The sequence below is a fragment of the Metopolophium dirhodum genome, chromosome 1 (assembly GCF_019925205.1).
Source record: "Metopolophium dirhodum isolate CAU chromosome 1, ASM1992520v1, whole genome shotgun sequence".
Lineage (NCBI taxonomy): Eukaryota > Metazoa > Arthropoda > Insecta > Hemiptera > Aphididae > Metopolophium > Metopolophium dirhodum.
Genome location: NC_083560.1, coordinates 68,541,785 through 68,562,723, shown reverse-complemented (window position 1 = coordinate 68,562,723; position 20,939 = coordinate 68,541,785). Strand labels below are relative to the sequence as shown.

Sequence of the window (20,939 nt, the reverse complement as noted above, 5' to 3'; positions counted from 1 at the left end):
AAATTTTAAGATTAAAATATAAATAATAATAATTATTGTGTTTATACTAATTACTATTAATTATAAAATAATTATATTATAAGTTCTTTATAATCGTGTACCTACTTTAAGTTATTAACTACTAAGTAATAAGAATTACTTTATTATACTGTTATAAATTACAATCGTGTAAACATTTTGAATTATGCATTAATGTAATTTCAAAACACCTAGTTGTTTTTTTTTTTTTTTATTAAGAAATAGTAGGTACAGTAGTGTTAATATGTTATAACTTATAATATTATTATTAACATTTGTAGTATGAATAATTGTAATCGTGTGAAGAAAATTATTTTTATTTTATTTTCCTTAACCATTATTAGAAAAATAAAATGCTCTTAAAATCTGTTGTGATATCACGACACACCGCGTCGGTAGCGAAACCGCTAGCGCGACAGTGGAACAGTACCGCCGATCAAGAAAGCAGAGTTGATAGTTATCAGGCGCATGGATATAAATTTATCGTATAATAATATTATGACGAAAAAATAAATAAATTGTTATATCGTCGTGTATACAATATAATCTTATACACAATTATAATCACGTCATAAGGCAGTAACATGGTATTTTTTAAAGAGCAGTACCGACGTTCAGAACTTTACTAACGCAAAGACGTTTACGTTATCCGTATCGTCTGCATGTACCATGTTTATTAAATTTATATGAAGCATAAGAAGCCCGACCAGTAGATCAGGCAATTTAAAAAATTTCTTTTCTAGACTCCTTTGAGTGCTCCCCTCCACGGAAATCTTTAGTAAAAGGCGAAAGATTTTTGCGATTTGAAAGGGAACCGGAGTTAGTTGGACGGTGGCGGTCGGTTCCCTATATACAATTCGTACGGCAGCAACGCTGTGCAGTCGCCGGTATTCGCATCACACCGTTTTCCTGGATGTGAACGCGAATCGGCCGAGCCGCCGCGAGTCCGTACCACACCAGTGCAAGCTTTAGACGTTGTCGCAACGGCCGAGCGTGAACAGCTTTGTTCGCGGTACGCCCAACACGCCCGGCGACCGCATAAAAACCGCGTCAGCAAACGACCGTACCCGCGAACGCCATCTATCGACCGTCCGCCGACACACGGGAACGCAAGTTGGCCGGCGTCCACAACAATAATACCGAATGAAATCGGAACGAATCACAATTCACAGCTCTCCTCAATCGTAGGATTTTCGGATCCGTGTCCATAGCCGGTAGCCGAGTACTGTGCGTAAGAGCATGATTAATTAATTGAATACAATATGATGTTGACGTGCTTAAGTGGATAACGAATACGGGCGACAATGTATAGTAAATGCCGATCGATCGAATTGATTTTTTGTTGACGCATTCAAACAACGGCTGTTATGATGTTTATAACAATCCGTAAATAGTAATAGAATTGGTATAATCATTTATAGCTCTATGAATGGTTATAGTGCTTTTAAAAGTGATTGTTGTTATTGTTTCGCTCCCGTAAAATAATTCTAATTTCGACTAAATTCCGAGACATCAGCGTTCTCACTCATATAAATAATATTGTCTTATTTCTCTCTTTAGCCGATCCATTGGTGCCGGTATAGATGTTCGTGGTTCGACGTTACACCGCACTCCTTTGACCGGGCGCACCACACCAATGCAGTGAAAACAAAAACTTCCTCTTCCCACAGACCACTGACTGTCAGTTTTGTACTGCAATATTTAATGCTTGTACACGTTATTGTACATGCTTTAGTGTCCGCCCGGCCATACTATTTCACCTGAAAAATAATAATACGCGGACAGCGATCGGCAGAATTCCGGAATTCCAAAACGATCATTCTTCATGCCGTATTTTAGAGTCTGCACACACTGTAAAATGCTATTTGACGTCGCGATGTGTTGACTGTGGACAATTTTATTAACCGCCGCCGCAGTGTGTGGCGGGCCGGACGTAACCGGACGTAATAATAATATTCATGGGCCGTGGGCCTTGTTCGACCAGCAAAAAAAAAAAAATACGTGTATGCAATCATATTATATATAATAATTATAATATATATAATAATTTGTGAAATACGAAAATATTGGTCACTTTTTAATGAAACGGTCTCTCCAGTTTGACATTGTGAAATTTTTTTAAAAAGTCTTAAAAAAAACAGTCTACCTATCAGATATAATTTTTATTTATTTACTATTTGTTCTTCAAAGTATGCTTTTAGATTCTGTATTATTATTTGTTAATACCATACAAATTTGTATATACTATTATAGGTATCCATTTCAGTTGTATTTATTGAAAGTTCAGTTAAACGTTATACCATGTATTATAATTTATATATACCTAACGGTTATACTTATTGCTTATACATAATATTATGTAGTAGGTACTAGGTTTAATTTAATAATCAATATTTTAATATTTATGAATACCAGAATACATTTCGTATTAAATATACCTACATAAATATAAATTATTTAAATTAAGAAATAATAAATTTTATAAGTATACCTACAGTAATGGCAGTCGGAATAAAAATCCCCAGGAAAAAAAATTCCCAGACTACAATATTACTCACAAGTCACAACCATATGCAAATGGTCGAACAAATATATTTTTTAAACGTTAATTAGTATCTATAATTATCATTTACCACATTTAAAAAGATACGATATAAATATTGAACTAAAAAATTAATTTAAGATTGTAAGAAAGTGGATTTCAAGTAAATTTCATGACAAGTACAAATATGTTTTCAGAAATTGTATCAGATAACTAACGATTAGGTAATACAATTTGCAAAAAATGTATATTTTTTTACCATAAAACTCAAAATATTCTATAGATATTTGTGTAGCACGTAATTTATTGACTTGCGTGGAGCGCCTTGTTATTTTTTTTACACTACAGTCACACTCACACATTAATGCGATCACAGTAGGTACTACCTGTGACTATGAAAAATAAATACATAGTTAATAATAGTATAATATATAATATATTATAGTATTTATAATCAATGGTACTACCCACGGGGCCTATCGATTCCGCCAATGTAGCATCGATTCCGCCAGTATCGACTCCACCAGTTCAGGTAGTCTAAAAACAACCTATCTAAAAAAAAAGTTGTTCCAAATATGCACAGAGGTATCATATGATAACGGGGTTGTAATCTATCCCATGAGCTTATTTAGCCCAAATTCTATATAGATGTTTTTTTTTTGAAAATCTAAAAAGTCGTGCATGAAGAGGATAATATAATATACTAGAAGATCTGATAACTGATAAGTAGTTCTAGAGTTTAGTCTGTACAGTTATAGTCTCTGTATTTATATTGTTAGATATATATATAAATTAATGTTTGTGGGTAGATTAGATCTCTGGGAAGAAAATAGATTAATTTACAAAGGGTTAAATTTGTTTTTTTTTATTCATCAGATTTTGGTACGGTTAGGTTAGGATAGGATTTTGTATAAATTGATTATATTAATCCATCGTAGGTGGAATTAAGTAAAAACGACAAACTTGGTATAACTTTGATACTTTAGAGTTAAATCATACACTTACGTACAAACAACACGGCGGGGCCCGCGAACTACCGCAGGTAGATTGCCTACCTGATAATGTACTGCTGCGAATCAGAATTTTTATTCCGGGCAACGGAGAAGTTAAGATCAATTTTGAACACCATACACTGAATATTAAATAATGAATTGAACAAAGTTTGTGTCATAAAGAGTTGATACATTTAACGGGCAACGAAGTGCACGGGATCAGCTGGTTTGATGGTATAATTGTGATTAAAGTAATTTATTTTACTTTTACAACAGTAGGTTAAATTTATTTTTTCCGAAATAATTCATTTGAATTACATTTTATACTTATAATTGTATCGGGATACAGCCCAACCTTGTTGGTAAGGGCAGTGGTGGGTCTATAATTTTCCAAGTTTTACGACACAAATATTTATAAAAATGGACCAATTTATTAACCTAGATGATAGACCAATGGGGGAGGGCCCTCTGTCCCCTTAACACCACCACTGTGTAGGGGGGTGTAAACATGACATGCGAGTGCAAAAAACGTCAGTTACAACTTCATAATTATATACAATATACATATGAAATCAATTGTGTTAATGTGTTGCCATAACCAAAATATACAAAAATGTATAAAACCAAAATATACAGTTTATTGGTGTTTAATTCTGTAATAAAAACATCAAAACGTGTAATATAATATATACTAATGTTTAGTTAAGTATCTAAATGTAAACTGTAACTAAAATACTAAAAAACTCACAGATTTTAATAATTTTAATTAGATGGTAGATAGTTGGTTCACGTATTCATAAATAGTAATTAATACTCGATAGTTTAATACAGTAATGAAGTCTAAAATACTGAATTTTGTATGAAAATTAAACAGACATCAAATTTTGTTTGAAAATATCAATCTATGTTCTACACTGATTAATAAGTAGCCAAAGCCAAGTAGGTAATAATTAATAACTATAATAAGTCATATTTAGACAACTAGTATAATGTTATATACTTAAGCCTAAACAAATAATGACTGAAAATGTAAAAGACGTGTATTATGATTTATAGACTAAGCTGTATGCGCCCGTGTACGGTGGGGTACCTACACAATATATAGGTAACATTAAACATTGAATGAGTTATAACTTATAAATATTAAATATTTTTATTTAAAATATTATAATATAATATAACATGTATTAGGTAAAAATTTTAATAAATTTAAATTGTATTTTATTAAAATAATAAATATTTGGTCCGATTGGTCCAAGTTAACTGCAGACATCTAACATTAATACATATTTGATGGTAAATTAAGAATAGTCCCAGTAAACATAAACTACGTCTATAAAAAGGATAATTTTGGTATAATATACTTATACTTATACCATATATGTTGTTAAAATATGTATATTGTTGGTATAAATGTATAATATACGTTTAACCGAGTTTATTTTGCGTGTACGATGGGCAGAACTATATTCGTAGGTACACTTTACGTGGTGACTCAGAGGCGTAGCCATGGGGGGATGCTATACCCTAGTGTTTTACAACTATTAAACAAAAGAAAAAACTAATTCTTGTTGAATTAGACAACGAAATACATGTTATTGGAAAATAATATTTCGTGTATGCGTCCGTTTTTCGGTATTGATCAAAATTGATAATATTACATGATTTTATATATACATGATTTTTAAAATTGTTGTATCTAAATATAAATAATTTATTTAATAAATATGTACATAAGCTAGGTAAGTACCTTGTACCTATTACCTACTACTACTTTATTTGGGCGGTTTGCGTTAAAAAATGCAATGTGTTCAGGCAATTTAGCATGTGTGAGTATATGTGAATAAAAATTGAAATTATGTGCCATATTTAGATTGATGTAAAATTTCCTATGGATTTATAAATTATTTTTATCTTAATTTTTACAAATCTACAATTTTATCTTTTATATTGTATCATACTGTGTTTATAATATGTACCTGTCACTCGTCAGGTAGTACTGAGTTAGACCCGGAGATACCCATACCGGTCGAATTGCACTTATTTTAGTCGAACTGCACTTGGGCTCAAAAAAGGTATTCCAACAAAAATATCATGCATTTGAAGGGGTTAAAAGTTAATTTCCCTTCCCGCTTATAATGATTTTAATCATTAGCGTAGTTAAGAATGATTGTTTTATACATACCATTATTCATTATATTGATATAATATTATTTAGGTTTATCATCAACTATTATTATAACTTTTTTTGTAGTAATATATGTATAATTTATTTTATTCTTTTTTTAAAGCGTCAAATATTATTATAATAATAAACTAGACCGTACATAATGACCTTACATTTTAACCCCTTTTTTTGAACGAATGGTGTTCGACCACTATATGCTTTTTACCCGAGTGCAGTTCGACCATTTCTTTTTAAGTAATATGTGCAATTCAACTATCCCGGACCCGGAAGAATTTATATTTGACTGAATTTAGGTTTTTACAGGTAGTAAAAAGTACCGGAGGATTTTACATGAAAAAAGGTTTAAAATGGTTGCAATCGGTGGAATTTACAATGCACTTTTGTTGCACAAGTAATGACCGTAGTCAGAAAATGTAAAATACGCATATGGACTATAGCCCCTGTGCGGTGAGCTCGTGGGCTACATGCTTACATAACATTAAACTACTTATAAATGTAAAATATTAATTGATTAATGATTTTGAGTAATAAAGTTTAATTTGTAAACATTGTTTTAAAAAGAACAACAATAATATTATTGTATTGTTATTGTTGTTATTTCTCACATTATACGTTATAAAATAATATTCAGAATATTATGTACATACATGAGCCGATAGTATGACAACGAGAGGGCGCTATTGGTACACGATGCCGCCGTATTTCGCCGCACGTCATTATTACACGTCGTAGGTAACATTCCCATCGACCGCGACGGTGGCGGCTATCTGCGTCCGCCGTTGTCGAATTTTCGTATGTAGAAACGTCGTTTGTTATAATTCCATCGCAACGATACTGATCGTATTGTATTCAAACGGTTATTTGCAAACTCGTACGTATTTTACAACTATTAAACATGAGAAAAAACAAAGTCGTGTAGAAATAGACAACGGAATACGCGTTTTTGAAAAAGAATATTTCGCGTATGCGTTCGTTTTTTATTGACGGTAGATAGCGCAATTGAGCTGTATCATTTGTCTGATGGTATATTCGACAATTAATCTATAAAATCATCTATTTCAATGCAATTATCATCGACCTGCGAGGTGCAACACATAAAATTAATGACGTATACGGCCAATTTTGAAGATGCGATTTTTCGAAAATCGATATTTTCGCTTTTCCGAACACGCTCAAATTTGAAACTGCAATCGTCTTAGAATTGTGTTTATCTTTAAGATACCTTAGTGATGTCGGTAGTGTATCGCTTCTCGGCCTATCGGCTAAGATCAAAGTGTAGTATCTGTTCTTATCAGCTTAACATCTGATACACCTTTCATTGAAAGGTTCAAATGTTAAACTAATTTTTTCAAAACTGGTGGAGATTTTGGGGCTTGCTCCTGCTCCACCGCGGGTTGACCCGGTATTGCAGTACCACCGGGAACGGCCCACATATTAAACATGATCATAAATTACACATCAATTGCATAGACAACGACAAGCGATCTTCCGGTCTTGTCCGGCAATGAGTGGTGTCCTGCTGATTGTCACGACCATCGACTCAGTTGTGGTGCTCCTGCCGGGCGAGTCTTTCGGTATCATGTCGTTGGACAGCGGGTTCAAGCTGGTTACTTCCCGGACCGAGGGTGCCTAGTGATGCGGGAAATCATTACATATGCACTGTCATGCCACCGTTACGTTATATTTTTTTCGGTAATCAGTAAAAACGACCAAGGAAATAAAGAACAGGGAAAATATGTATAAAATACCTATCTTACTTTGGCACATAATGTTTTCCCAGAATGCCATTAGTGGCTCTTAGTCTGAATATTAATATTAATATTGGTCATATACACGTCATATTGTGTTGTTTGTCTTATTATCGTAAAACATAACAATGTTCAAAATATCAATTGCATTATTATTAAAATTAATTGATGTATTATTAAATTTTTATGTTAGAATATTATCTAGAAATTAGAATCTCACATAGGTTTATTTTTTTATTGTAAATTTGAATCAAGTTATGAGCATATAGAGATTTAGAAATCTATTATATTAAAAAAAAGCTTATGTGCCCTAGATGGCTAGATAGTATTTTAGATGTAATGATAGACTCACTTCTATATTAAAAATAATATGAGTTAGATTGATTATTGTGAACATAATATATTTTGCTTTGTTGTGCAATAGTCAAATTTAGACAACATAATATGATGGTATATTGTACTCTTAAAATATCTTAATTATCTATCTAAAATTTTTTTTAGAACATAATATAGGAACACACTATACATATCAGACTTGAAGATTATGTTTTTCCTAACTTATAAATAAGGAAGTAGGTAAATTTGAAAAATGCATTTTTATGAATTTGATTTTATCATGACTGAAATATGTATGTAATATAACCATTAATCGCTTATCAGTATAATATGAAGTATTCATCATTGAGTCTGGACAAGTTTCTATTTTATAAGGTTTATACTTTATAGATACCTCAGGAATAATAAAATACATTAAATTGAATAACCTATATTTGTTTTTTTTAAAGTTTTAGCTTACCTCTTAACATTTAATTAAAAAAATTTTTTAACATTTCTGCCTTAATAAAAGTTAAGAGAACCTGACTTATAAGAAGTTATAAAAAAAATTGGTTATAAAACTGTATGAAGGAATTTTTCAAAACAAGTAAAATTAACATGTCTCAGAGTGACCTTGATAAGGGAAATGTCATTACTCATTACTGTAAGTATTTCATTTTTTATCAATCACGCTGGGTAAGTTATCTCCCAGCTAAGTATGTTTGCATAACAAATTTCCAAAAATAACGTGTCTATCTAATATTTTGTAAGGCTGTTAATTACATGTTGATATAAAAATAAGGGTTAATCATAACTTGTTTCATTGAATCAATACGCTTAAACCATCCGCTAATATTGATTGTGTCATGTTTGGAAAATATATATCCCGTGTGACCAAGGCTACCAAGAATTGTTAAAATTTTTTTCAACACAAATAACTTTAGCGGTCAGTTCAGTCTAGCTGATTTATTAAAACAAGTTATGATTGTGTTATTAAAACAAGTTATGTTTGAATTATTAATGAAAATTACCATGAAATCAATAGCTATACTAAACATTAGTTAAGTATGTAATTTTGGTAAATTTGTAAATATTTCTATATCTAAGCTGAAAGATTATTTACTATACGCGACCGATAGAACTTTATAACTATAATTTATACATATATTTTGTAAACCGAAATCTACAAAAAAACTATTTTGTAAGAAAAGCGGCTAAATGTACTTTAAATAATATATCTAATTATAAGAGTGAACAATGGAGAGGAATGAGCTGATGATACATTAATTATTTGCTATTATGGTGCATTAAATATAGACCAAACTAATGTATTGTATAAATATATTCACGAATTCAATAAAATAAACATATAGAGGTAGACTTCCAGTCATAACAAATAGTATTTAAAAGATAAATCCCTTCCCAATATTGTTCAAAATTTATTAGAATTATTGTAAGAACTATGACTGTCCATTTAAATGTCTACTATTGAATGTTTAGTTACCAAACAATAAATATTATATTAAGTTTTAAAATATTATTTTGAAAGTTGAATAGGTAAATTAAATAATTATAAATTCTAAATAAATGCTATGTACCAGGTTGTAAGACAAGATACGCTAGTGGAAGTGAAGGAAAAAATATTTCATTGTTTAGAGCTCCAAAGATACTGTGATTATATTAAAGACAAAAAATATTTACATGATTTTTTATAAATTTTAAATAGGTAATTACTAAATAGCATTACCCCACAATAATATAATAATTATATAGAGTATTATTATTATTTGGTACCTAATAATAATGTATACACTTAGATAAATTATTTGTACATAAAATCATTTAAAGTAATTTTCAAGATACGGATACTCATACTTTAAATTTAAATATTATAATAATATGATAATCATTAGGTAATAAACAATATTTTTATAACTTTTATCTTGATGTAAGATAAACTATAGTTAATAAATAACTATTAGGTACATATAAAGTAAATCGAATTTTAATCTTTAGTAAAAATGTATTATTTATCAATTTATCTTTATTACAATTTTCCTATAGGCTATAACATATTTAATTTTAAGTTTTATGTTTTTATAATCTGATTGGGTTATAATTATAATTTTAATTAAATAACACATTTGTTTATTTTAGTAAATCTAGATTACTATTTATATTAACATAATTTGTAAAAAATACTACCCAAATCAGGATATTATTTATAAGTCACAATACAGAACACTCAGGGGTTAAAGTGGGGGGGGGGGGGGTGTGCAGGAGGACTCAGTTTTGCCTCTGATGACAGTTAAAATGCGTCCCATTTAACAAATTAGGATTTTATACATTAGGCATTATCCATAAAATCATAAATGGAACGCTTAAAAGTTAAAACTATATGGAGACATTGTCCCCTCTGGAATTTTTCCCACTTTAAACCCTGGAAAAACAAAATTAATCAAAACAGTCCAAGTTGTAACTGCTTCTTTAATATTATGTGATAACTACCTACTTATATGTATACTATTTTATGTATTATACTTAGGCACATTACCTATTATTATTTATGTAATAGTGTTTTAGATATATTTAAATATTTTTTAAGAGAAGGTACCAAATACCAATATTAGGTAAATAATAAATAAATATAAAGAAGTAAGTATATATAAATAGATTTGAGTTAATTATAATATATAGAAATTATTAAATTTGTAATGGTCTGTATTCTGTTATCTGCAATTTTGCTATAATTTTCAATTGTCAACTTCTAGGCAGTTGAATAAAGTATATCATAAGGCAATAAATGATGTGCAATATGAATACCATACGTTAAAATGATCTTATTGAAATACCAATAAATAAACGTAGGTACACACAGGTATTTTCCATTATAAATACAATATTTATAATATTTAATATTTTTGATTCATTGCAATAAAACACAATACACATGTGTCTAATGCAATTATTCAAACACCCGGCCTCCAAAGGTTGTGGTGCTCCTGGTGGATATTATTTAAACTACAAATTTGCCATCAAAAACTAAGCCACTTTTTTTCTCCTGGCCAAGCCGAGTGTTATCACCTTCTCTTCTCTGCATCGTGAATTATATGCTATTTTTCCATCTGGCCCGTTTTAGACCACCCCCCGCTGGCCTGTAAATTGATAAGCTTTTGATCGCCAATAGATGTAATTGTTACACATATTCACCAAATAGGATATAAAAATATAGTTGTTTTAATCAAACAAAATGATTGGTAGTGGTGATAAATTTATTTGAACATTTATTATTATTAAGCTTTACAAACGGCACTATCTTAATTAAAATATTACTATATATTATGTATACACAGGAATCACAATAATCAATTAATATTTAAGTATATTGTAAAAAAGCTATGATATTTTATATTCAAATAACATTAGAGAATGAAGAACACATGTAAATAATCAGTGAAAAAGGTAGAATAATGCACACCTTAGATATTAATATTTACCAAATTAAAAATAACATTACAAAGAAAATAGTTATAAAAAAGTATACATAAAGTTATTGCCAAATCATTATTGATTCATATAATTAACCTTAACAATACATCAGCAACAAAGATTTAACTAAAAATTATTATACACTATTAAATAACAATATGTAATATTATGTTCCTCAAAAAGTAATATATTCTAATATAATGATTTTCAATATTTTAATCATATTAATCATATTATTTTTTATTTATATAATAATTAATACTTATAATTGTTTTGCATATATATTAGGTACTGTAAAACTATTTTTTTTTAATGTTTATCATTCAGCCATAAACTAATATAACAATTTTGAAGCAAATCTATACATTAATTTATATATGTGTGTATATTACTTCTGTAATATAATTTGGAAATAAAGAAAATTTGTTGCTAAGAGTTGTTAAGTGTCTAAAACTGGTTTATATATATTTTTTTATCAAAATGTAAAAAATAACGGGTGTTTATCATATTGATAGTCTATAAATATAATTTTTCTTATGAAAAAATGAGTAACAGGAAAACATATCCTTTTTTTAAAATTATTAATAATCCTACTTGAGTTTAAAATTATAAATAAAAATAGTTTGTATTATAACATTAACTATACATAAATTGAATGTATATAATTATTTGAGTAGATGGTAAATTTATGGAAGGAGCAATAAATCTCCTAAAAAGTAATTTTGTAATTGGCGCGGTTTAAGATTCATTTTGTAAATACAAATAAACCATAATGTAATAAATTAACGATATGAAATATTTAAAACACCAGTGCTGGGCGCAACATAGTCTCCAATCATTAAACTGTTGTTAACTGGATAGTTTCCAATAGCAGTGGTTGAACCTCCTGCAGCAGCTGTTGCTGCCCCTAACAAAAGTTGTTGATTTTGGTTCTAAAAAAGTTATGGTCAATTAAAAAAATAAATAATGAAAAACGAAATTACTAAAAAATTTTGATAATATCTTTTAAATTGGGAGGCATACATTCAATAATTCTACTTTCATATTTTAAAACTAACAGGCAATTAATACTTAGTATTACATTTGGAACATTTGCTTTACAACAATAAATCTACTTAATATCTACCTGGTTGGAAGTAAATAAGGTTGGGGATATACCACCACCAATAAGTTGTGCTCCTGCTGTAGAAGTAGCTGTGCTAACACGTTGTCTTCCAGTACTACTTATAGATCCTGGATGAATATTTGGTTGAGGTACTGTAACTATTTTATAAAACAAATACATTTATTTGTTTCTGTTATAAAAGTTATTATTTTATATAACATAACTGTGTTTACTCAATTACCTAAATTTATAAGATTTGTATTGTTGGCAACAGCAGTTGGAGATGTTTGCATATCCATAGAAATGTCTGTAGCATAACCATTCAATGGAATGCCATTAACCATGTTTAAAGCTATTTAAATTAAGTTTCATCGCTGTTAGTAAGATTATGATACTCAATACTATTATAAAAAATACCAGATGTAGTACTTTGGAGATCCAAGTTGGCCCAATAACTTTCACTGGGTGATATAGTATTGACACCAGGAGGAGGTTGAGGCGGTTGACCTGTATACCGAAAGTATGGGTTTTTAAGATCCAAATTGTTGGAAGAACATGTATGTGGAAGCCCGTCAATCATTAAATTTATGAAAACATCATAACTTTGTCTAAAAATTATATTAATTATTTTTATAATATGATATAGTAATAAAAATTAAATTACTGAATGATATAAGACTTTAATATACTAACCTTACATTGGCTTGAAGTGATACACTACCAGTTAAAATTTGACCAACTTTAACAAGAATAGGTTTTTCTAGAAGGCACCTGACTTGATACCAATGAGTTAAAGATTCAGTAGGGGAAGTAGATAGCCACAGAGTTTGGTTGCTGCCTTGAAATGCAACATCAAACCAAAAAGCTAATCCATGAATCGTTCCAGATTCAAGTATATAATACTCAAGTGGAATGTCAATTTTGTGTAATTGTTGTTCAGTAGCTGTGAGAAAATCTAAACTATGTTTGACAGACTTTGCGAGGCATATACGAATATCAAACGTATCAACTATTGGCTGTCGAAAATATTCTCTCATAGCCATATCTCGTAATGAACTCAAGTCAACTCCATGAAAACATGACTGAACCCTTTAAATAAAAATTATAAATGAGATTATTATAAAAACACCAACCTTTGGAAAAATATATTCAAATTATTTGTGTTTTTAATCCATTTCGAGCAATACTAGCTATATTCTATTCCAAATAAGAGTGCAACGGGCAGTGAATGAAAACCAGTTATACTTGCAAATGCATACACCGTTTCAAGCGGGTTCTGCTACTATATGCACAGCAGTTTCGATGGTAGCCAACCAATGGTAATCAGTTCACCGACCACAGAACGATTAGACATTGCTGGCGGTTTAGATGTTGTTTCGCGGCTTATTTGTATACGCCAAGGTAGTGTACTTTTATTTGGAATAGAATATAGATATATTATGACCATATATTTTACATACCAAAAGCTGGCTTTATTTGTTTGTTCCATAAATAATGCATCATCAGTGAATGGAGCTATGTGCAAATCCCCTTTACTAGGATACATTTTTCCTATAAATTATAAATAATTTATAACAACAATAAAACAATAAATATATTATCAACTCTAATTAATATTTGGTTAAAATAATCTATAGTATAAATAATATAAAATGATACAAAATATAAATTACCTCCGGGTTTTAACCACTTTTTAGCATGTAAATAAGTTTCAAGCATACGTTCATTGTAGAGCATATATCCCATTGGTTCTGATATAATAACATCTACTTTCTCAGGTAAATCAATTTCTTCAATTTTACCAGCAACAATAAAAACTTTGTCTCCTAAATTATTAGAATCCACCAACGTCTTCAAATATAAAAAAAAAAAATTAATAAATAAATAAATAATTAATTGAATGAATAATTATTTTAACTTAGATATTTTATACCTGAGCATGTTGAGCCATTGAACTTGCTTCCACAGCATAAACTTTTTTAGCACCAGCTTGGACAGAAAAAAATGATAATATTCCTGATCCAGCGCCTACATCTAGTACTACTTTGTCTTGAAAATCTATGGTATTAATAAGCACTGCTTTTTGATAAGTACTTGTACGTATATAGTCTTGTAACATGTTTTGTTGTTGAGAAAGATATCCATAAAACTGATCAAAAATTAATATATTTTATATAAAAATTAATAATATTAGGTTGTATAATATTTATTACCTGGAAATATTGTGCAGCTGATGCTTCATCGGTTCGGTTAGAAAAAACTGAGAGATCATTCCCTTTTTTAGCACGATCCAGCAATACAGTGAATTCATATAAATCTAATTAAAAAATATTAAGATATGTAATTATTTAACTTCATAAAATTGCTTTTTAGACTAATTTAAACAATTTCAAAATACTTTACCTATATGTGTTTTAAACTTTAACATATATGAATGATTATTCAACTGTATGGCATATGTATCTTTGGCAACTTTACAATAGTCTACTGAAGAACTGGGGGTAAATTCTACAATATTTTCATTGTTACCACCTAAAAAAAATGTATAATTATTAGTTGCAATTTTCAAAATATAAAATCATAATGGAAATGTTGAAGTATTATCAAAACCAGTTTTATCTAATTTGTGGTGCTGACTAACTATTTTTTGACTCTGTGAAAGTGTTATTTAATAATTTAAAAAAAAGGTCAATATTTATTTATTTTTGTTATTGTATTGTGTAAAATGTAGTATGTGAGAAATAAATATTTATAATAATTAAATGTATCAATTTAATATAAAATTTGACTAACAAAAAACAATATGGTTTTATAATACACTGAAAAGCTGAGCGGCAGCAAGCAGCCAACTAATGTGTAATGTAATAATAATACACTTTTATAATGACGTTTGATAGTTGCTGCAATGTTTTTGATGCAATAATTTTACTGCGACATTATTGCCACAATATTTTGATGTGGCCAATAAAATAAGTTCTTTATATTTAATACTTTTAATAAGATCCAGCTATTAATTTATGATAATATGGTTTTACATTCAGTTGAACATTATTATTGAATTATATTAAGTCATATTTAATAAAATTGATTAGGTACAAAATAACTAAGTGAAAAAATAATTTTATAAGTTTGCAATAAATGTTATTATTTTATAAGAATAGTTAAAACAAAAACTATAATATCAGAATCATTTCTATAAAATTGACTAATTCACTATTATCCAATGCATTTGCATACCTTTATTATTAATACGGTATGGTATAATAATAGTTACTTTATCATTAATCAATGGTGCCATTAAAGGGGTAGACTTAGTGAAAGAATAATTTATTGTAAATTGAATTTGTTAATTTCTTTAATGATTAACAATAGTAGGTAGCATTGTTCTGATTTTGGATCCTGTCCAAAATCTGGGTTTTCACTGTAATAATATTACCTATACCTATAATAATTTTTTTTAATATTATGATAATATATGATATATTTGTAGTTTTTATCTTCCCATACCCTTTAAAAATCTTGGTTGTGCCATTATTGTCATTAATGCCTATAAGCTATAGCTAGAGCACAAATGTGTAAGAATTTTCATATATTCATAATTTTAACTGCATGTTTTATCTTTGAGTGCAAATTTAGGAGTTTAAATTTCTTCATTTTAGGAGTTTAAAAATCTTCAAAATTTTTTTTAGTGCATACGTAATATTATGTGCATAATATAATATCCACGTTTTACTTATAATATAGCTTACTAATAGTAATGAACTACCTAAATAAATAATGTAAACGTTTTGTGAATTTATTACTAAATACTGTTTGCTACAATTTTTTATTATTGAAAAATAAATAGATTATTTTATAAAAAACAATCTAAATCGAATCTAATAAGTAATAAACTTATAAAAACTAACGAGTAAATTAGCAACATATTATATTATATATTAATAGTTAAACAATTTATGTTTAAGTTAAACAGTTAGATTTTATATTTTACAATTGAAGGTGACCAATGGATACCAATCTATATTTTTTTCTTTATCTGTTTCGGTTAATTCACTCCAAATTTAGCACGTTCACGCTATATCAGAACACCATTTGCTCCCACTTTCACCCTATATACAAGTATTTAAACCTAGTTGCTACGCATTCTATACAATTTTAAATTGCAAAGGTTATTAATTATTGACTTAAATGTATACCTCTCTGGTTGTTAAAATATGAAATTTCAGTTACAAAGTGAGTACAATATTAAAAATATTTAAATAAGTATAACTATGAATACAATGTAAATACCTACCTAACATTTAAAAAAAATATATTTACCTATGAAGATTTTAGCTTATTAAATAAGTAAAATAATGTAAAATGAAATATTTTCATTATCTACTACAACTTAACAAATTATTAATAATTACCCAACAATTGAAATTGTATCCCCTGTGATGCTGTTCCACTATTCATGACACAAGTATTGGTAGTGGAAATGTAAGCGGGAGAGTATACGACACCATCATCGGGTGCTTCAGTGTTGATTCCGGCATTCAGATCGATTTTCACAATTTGTATCAATGCCAGGCGTTTGTTATTTATTTTGCCAGTGTTGTTGGTCTGCAGTAAATTGACGGCCATTTTTCAAACTCAGGTGATGCTAAATAAACGAAGATCAAAAACGAGCGACAAACAGCCAAAGGAATGTTCCCTGCGTTAGAACAAAATTATTAACGGATTATTAATAAATGTGAACAAATGTTGTAGTTTTTTGGTGAAAATTACGGGGAGAAAAACATGAGTTGTCAATGAAACGCTGATGGCGGCCGAGGACGATTTGGTACTTGGCTACATTTTAAAATCTCGACGCCGACTCAAAACGGTACTACGGTTTAGGTAGATACCGCCACCGCCATAGAGGGTCGCCAGGGGATGAACGACAAACGCGCAATAAGAAAATAATACTTACTTGGTTGGTTGATATTAAGCGGAACGCCGGGCGGCGAGCGGTAACGGACACGGCGGACCACGTCAGACGAAAACACAGTTGCCGTTCGTATTTTACGTGGTGTTTGATGTCCGACCTCGTCAGGGTCGGTGATCTGCGCGAAAAATCCAAAACGGCGATAATAATAATAAATATTAAATAATAATATTACTATTAATGCGGTCTTGTGCTCGGAGTGTTTGGACTCGCGTGAGTGTTTGTAATTTGTGTGAGTGCATGCACTAGTGTGTGTGTGTGTGCGTGCGTGTGTTTGCGTACAGTGTGCACGCGCAGTGTGTGTGGTTGTATGTGAGTCTGTGTGTAGTAGTTTGGGTTTGTGTTTGGGTTTGTATGCGAGTGCGAGTGCGTGAGCGTGTGCGTGTGCGCGCGAATTTGTTGTTATGGCGTTAGTATTGTTCGTAGTGATAAAAAATTAAAAAATAGAAATAATAATAAAAACATTAGTGCATTAGTGCAGTAAATTAAATAGACGGAGGGATTACGAATTATATAGATACAAATTTACGGAGGTAGTGGCAGGAGTTACTAACTATTATTATAATACTAGACACTAGACAGTATACTAGTATAGGCACGTGATTCCGTTTTGATAAATGGCCATGTTAATTAATATTATTTATTATGATCGTCGTCTATCGTGTCGAATAATCGCGGTTGACGCAACCAAAGAAAAGATAAGATAAGTGTAGACGGCAATAATGAATAATATTCAAACACACTCGCCGCCGAACCGTGCGCCGCGGTTCTCATGGAGGTAGAAAACTGCCGGGGCAGCCGCGGTAGGTAGGTACAGCTGGGAAAAATTCGAAAATGACGAAGTCCTGAGACTACCTACCCTGCGTGGACAAAAGATGACTGGACAGAATGTTTCGCCCAGGTTGTGTGATGAGGACATATTATATTATACATGTATACTCGTATATAATATACATTGGTATGGATGGACCATGGACGTATCACAAAGGACGCGTGTTGTTCCTCCCTCCAATATAATGTGTGTGGGGAATGGGGGATCGGGGGTGTGATCACAACAACGACGGTGGTTGTACACGTAATATTGTGAATGTTTATATTTCTTAGTCAGGTGTCTTACGCGTTTAAAGGTAGGACCATAGGCGCAAATTGACTACATTTTTTGGGGGGACTCAAGCCCCACTCCCCATAGGTCATATTGCTTAGTACCACATAATATAAAAAGGTAGGTAAGTGGATGTTGCTCTGCTGTACAGTAGGTTACAAGTGGGTCACTATATAACCTATTTACGTGGAGCCTTATATTACATTTTCAATCCTTAGCCATAAAAGTTAAACATTTTATACATTTTTAACTACAAAATAATTAATAAATTATAAATTTGATAAATGTTGTCAAAATTTGAACTTTAAATGCTTATAAAAAAAAATTGTGCCTATGTATTTTTAATATTTTTCAACTGCTATTAGAACGATATATCAGGAGTCTTATATTAAATTTTCACGCTTTTTTACCCTACAAAAAAATTTTTATTGATATTTATAGAAAAAAAAGTTAAAAAAATTGAAAACTGACAATGTCCGTAAACAGCTCAAAAAGAGTCAAAATATTTTCAACATTTTATGGTGTATAGAAAATGCTAATATAAACATTCAGTGAAATTTTCAAGTATACTATACTATCTACAGTCATTCGTTTTTTAATTACAATAAAATAAGAAAATTGTTACATGAGAAATCAAGTAAATAGCAAATGTTGTAAAAATATAAATTTCAGACGCTCATAAAAATTTAATTTAAGTTTCTTGTAGACATTTCTTTTTTTGATAAAGGTAGACAAACTTATGAGTAATCTTATATTACATTTTCAAATCTTAGATTTAAAAAGAAAAATTTTTATGAATTTTCAACTCAAAATAATTTGCTAATTTTCATGATTTTTCCGTATTTTGTCAAGATTTGAACTATAAATGCTTATAAATAAAAACCGTGACTAAGAATTTTAAATTTTTTTTATCTGCCTTAGAAACAATAACCTAGGAGCCTTCTATTAAATTTTAAAGCTTTTTTAACCAACAAATAAAATTTTATTGATATTTATAGAAAAAAAAACTAAAAAAAATGGAAACTGAAAATGTCCGTAAACAGCTCAATATAAGTCAAAATATTTGGAAAATGTTATGGTGTATAGAAAATGCTAATATAAACACTCAGTCAAAATTGCACGTACCTACAGTCATTTGTTTTAGAGTTACACCAAAAACCAAAATCGATTTTCTAGAAAACAGATTTTGCGTGAAAATTCCCCTTTTTCCTTAATTTTTCTTTTGTTTTTCACGTCGCTTTTGAAAACTACTAGGACATTTTAACTTTTGACCCCCCCAAAGTACCAACTAGTTTCACTTTCCTATCAGAAAAGTTACTATTGAAGAAAATTCAAGCACTTTTACTGTCCTAAAAGGTGAAGACAGTCACAAAAAAAAATTAAAAATTAAAAAAAAAACACACATCATTGTAAAATCAATACATTCATCGCTTCGCTCAGAATCTAAAATTAGTACTAATTACTAGATTTTGAACTGAGGGGACTTGACCGACATCTGGGGGACTAAGTCCCCCCAAGCCCCCCTATTTGCGCCAATGGGTAGGACCATGGTCCATGATACTAATATAGGTACTATACATACTCATACACACATTTTTTTCGAATAGCTCAACTGTTTTTTTTTTTTTGTTCATTGATAAAGATAATTTAGACATTAAACGTATATTAGGAGACGTATTATTTAATAACTTTTTTTTTCTCGTTAGTTTATTTAAATATTTATTGAATCGTAGGTAAATTCAATAATTATTTTTTAATTGTTCAATTCGGTATTTAATATTTGGTGTATGGTGTTCAACATTTATCTTAACTTTTCCGTTTCCCGGAATAAAAATTCTGATTTGCAGCAGCGGTTGATCGCGGGCCCCCTGCAATGCCGTGCTGTTTGTTCGTAAGTGTATGATTTAACTCTAAATTATCAAAGTTATACCAAGTTTGTCGTTCTTACTTACTTCCACCTGCAGTGGATTAATATAATCAATTTATACAAAATCCTATTCTAACCTAACCGTATTAAAATCCTATGAATAAAAAAAAACAAATTTAACCCTTTGTAAATTAACCTATCTTCTTCCCAGAGGTCTAATCTACCCTCAAACATTAATTTATATATATATATATAACTATATAAATACACAGACTATAACTATACAGACTAAACTCTGGATCTATACTTATCAGATCTTCTTGTATATATTATATATAATATGTATATTGACAAAAGATAATAATACAAATCAACAAACATGCCCGATGAACTAATAGCAACTATAATATGGCAATATATTATACACCAGTGGATTTTTCTAAAATTTTCTTTTATATAAACCTTCTCCGTGAAATACTCTTTCGTTAAAAAAAAATCAAGAAGATCTGATAAGTAGTTCCAGAGTTTAGCCTGTACAGGGATTTTCATTTCACATTTTAGATTCTGAGCGAAGCGATGAATGTATTGATTCTACAATGATGTG

The 20,939-nt window shown here is 29.7% G+C and overlaps 1 protein-coding gene and 2 non-coding genes across 4 annotated transcripts; 1 reads left to right on the top strand and 2 right to left on the bottom strand.

The window, feature by feature from the left end:
- Positions 1 to 717: 717 nt before the first annotated feature.
- LOC132937661 (U5 spliceosomal RNA) lies at positions 718 to 841 on the bottom strand. Its single transcript, XR_009663763.1, has one exon. It is a non-coding gene; the product is annotated as a U5 spliceosomal RNA (small nuclear RNA).
- Positions 842 to 6,982: 6,141 nt separating this feature from the next.
- On the top strand, positions 6,983 to 7,176 carry LOC132937631 (U2 spliceosomal RNA). The gene has a single exon (XR_009663744.1). It is a non-coding gene; the product is annotated as a U2 spliceosomal RNA (small nuclear RNA).
- Positions 7,177 to 11,061: 3,885 nt separating this feature from the next.
- On the bottom strand, positions 11,062 to 17,798 carry LOC132935416 (histone-arginine methyltransferase CARMER). Of its 2 annotated transcripts, none has more exons than XM_061001958.1 (12): positions 17,352 to 17,798; positions 16,810 to 17,093; positions 14,801 to 14,929; positions 14,611 to 14,714; positions 14,331 to 14,546; positions 14,071 to 14,248; positions 13,858 to 13,948; positions 13,091 to 13,486; positions 12,815 to 13,005; positions 12,639 to 12,749; positions 12,419 to 12,555; positions 11,062 to 12,224 (listed from the first exon to the last, which is right to left on the bottom strand). In XM_061001958.1, the coding sequence occupies exons 2-12, from the start codon at positions 17,021 to 17,023 to the stop codon at positions 12,075 to 12,077; spliced, it is 1,917 nt and encodes a 638-aa protein (XP_060857941.1). In that variant the 5' UTR covers positions 17,024 to 17,093; positions 17,352 to 17,798; the 3' UTR covers positions 11,062 to 12,074. The 2 variants fall into 2 exon arrangements, with proteins under 2 accessions (XP_060857941.1, XP_060857942.1); XM_061001959.1 differs by having other exon boundaries at positions 12,827 to 13,005; positions 17,352 to 17,797.
- Positions 17,799 to 20,939: the final 3,141 nt, after the last annotated feature.

What these genes read in the sequence shown, in the direction of transcription:
- LOC132935416 (XM_061001958.1), bottom strand. Translation starts at nt 17,023, where the DNA reads ATGGCCGTCAATTTACTGCAGACCAACAACACTGGCAAAATAAATAAC. An exon ending in AAAGTGGTTAAAACCCGGAG is followed by an intron (nt 13,949 to 14,070) that starts GTAATTTATATT and finishes TATAATTTATAG; the next exon opens with GAAAAATGTATCCTAGTAAA. An exon ending in TCACTTCAAGCCAATGTAAG is followed by an intron (nt 13,006 to 13,090) that starts GTTAGTATATTA and finishes TATAATTTTTAG; the next exon opens with ACAAAGTTATGATGTTTTCA.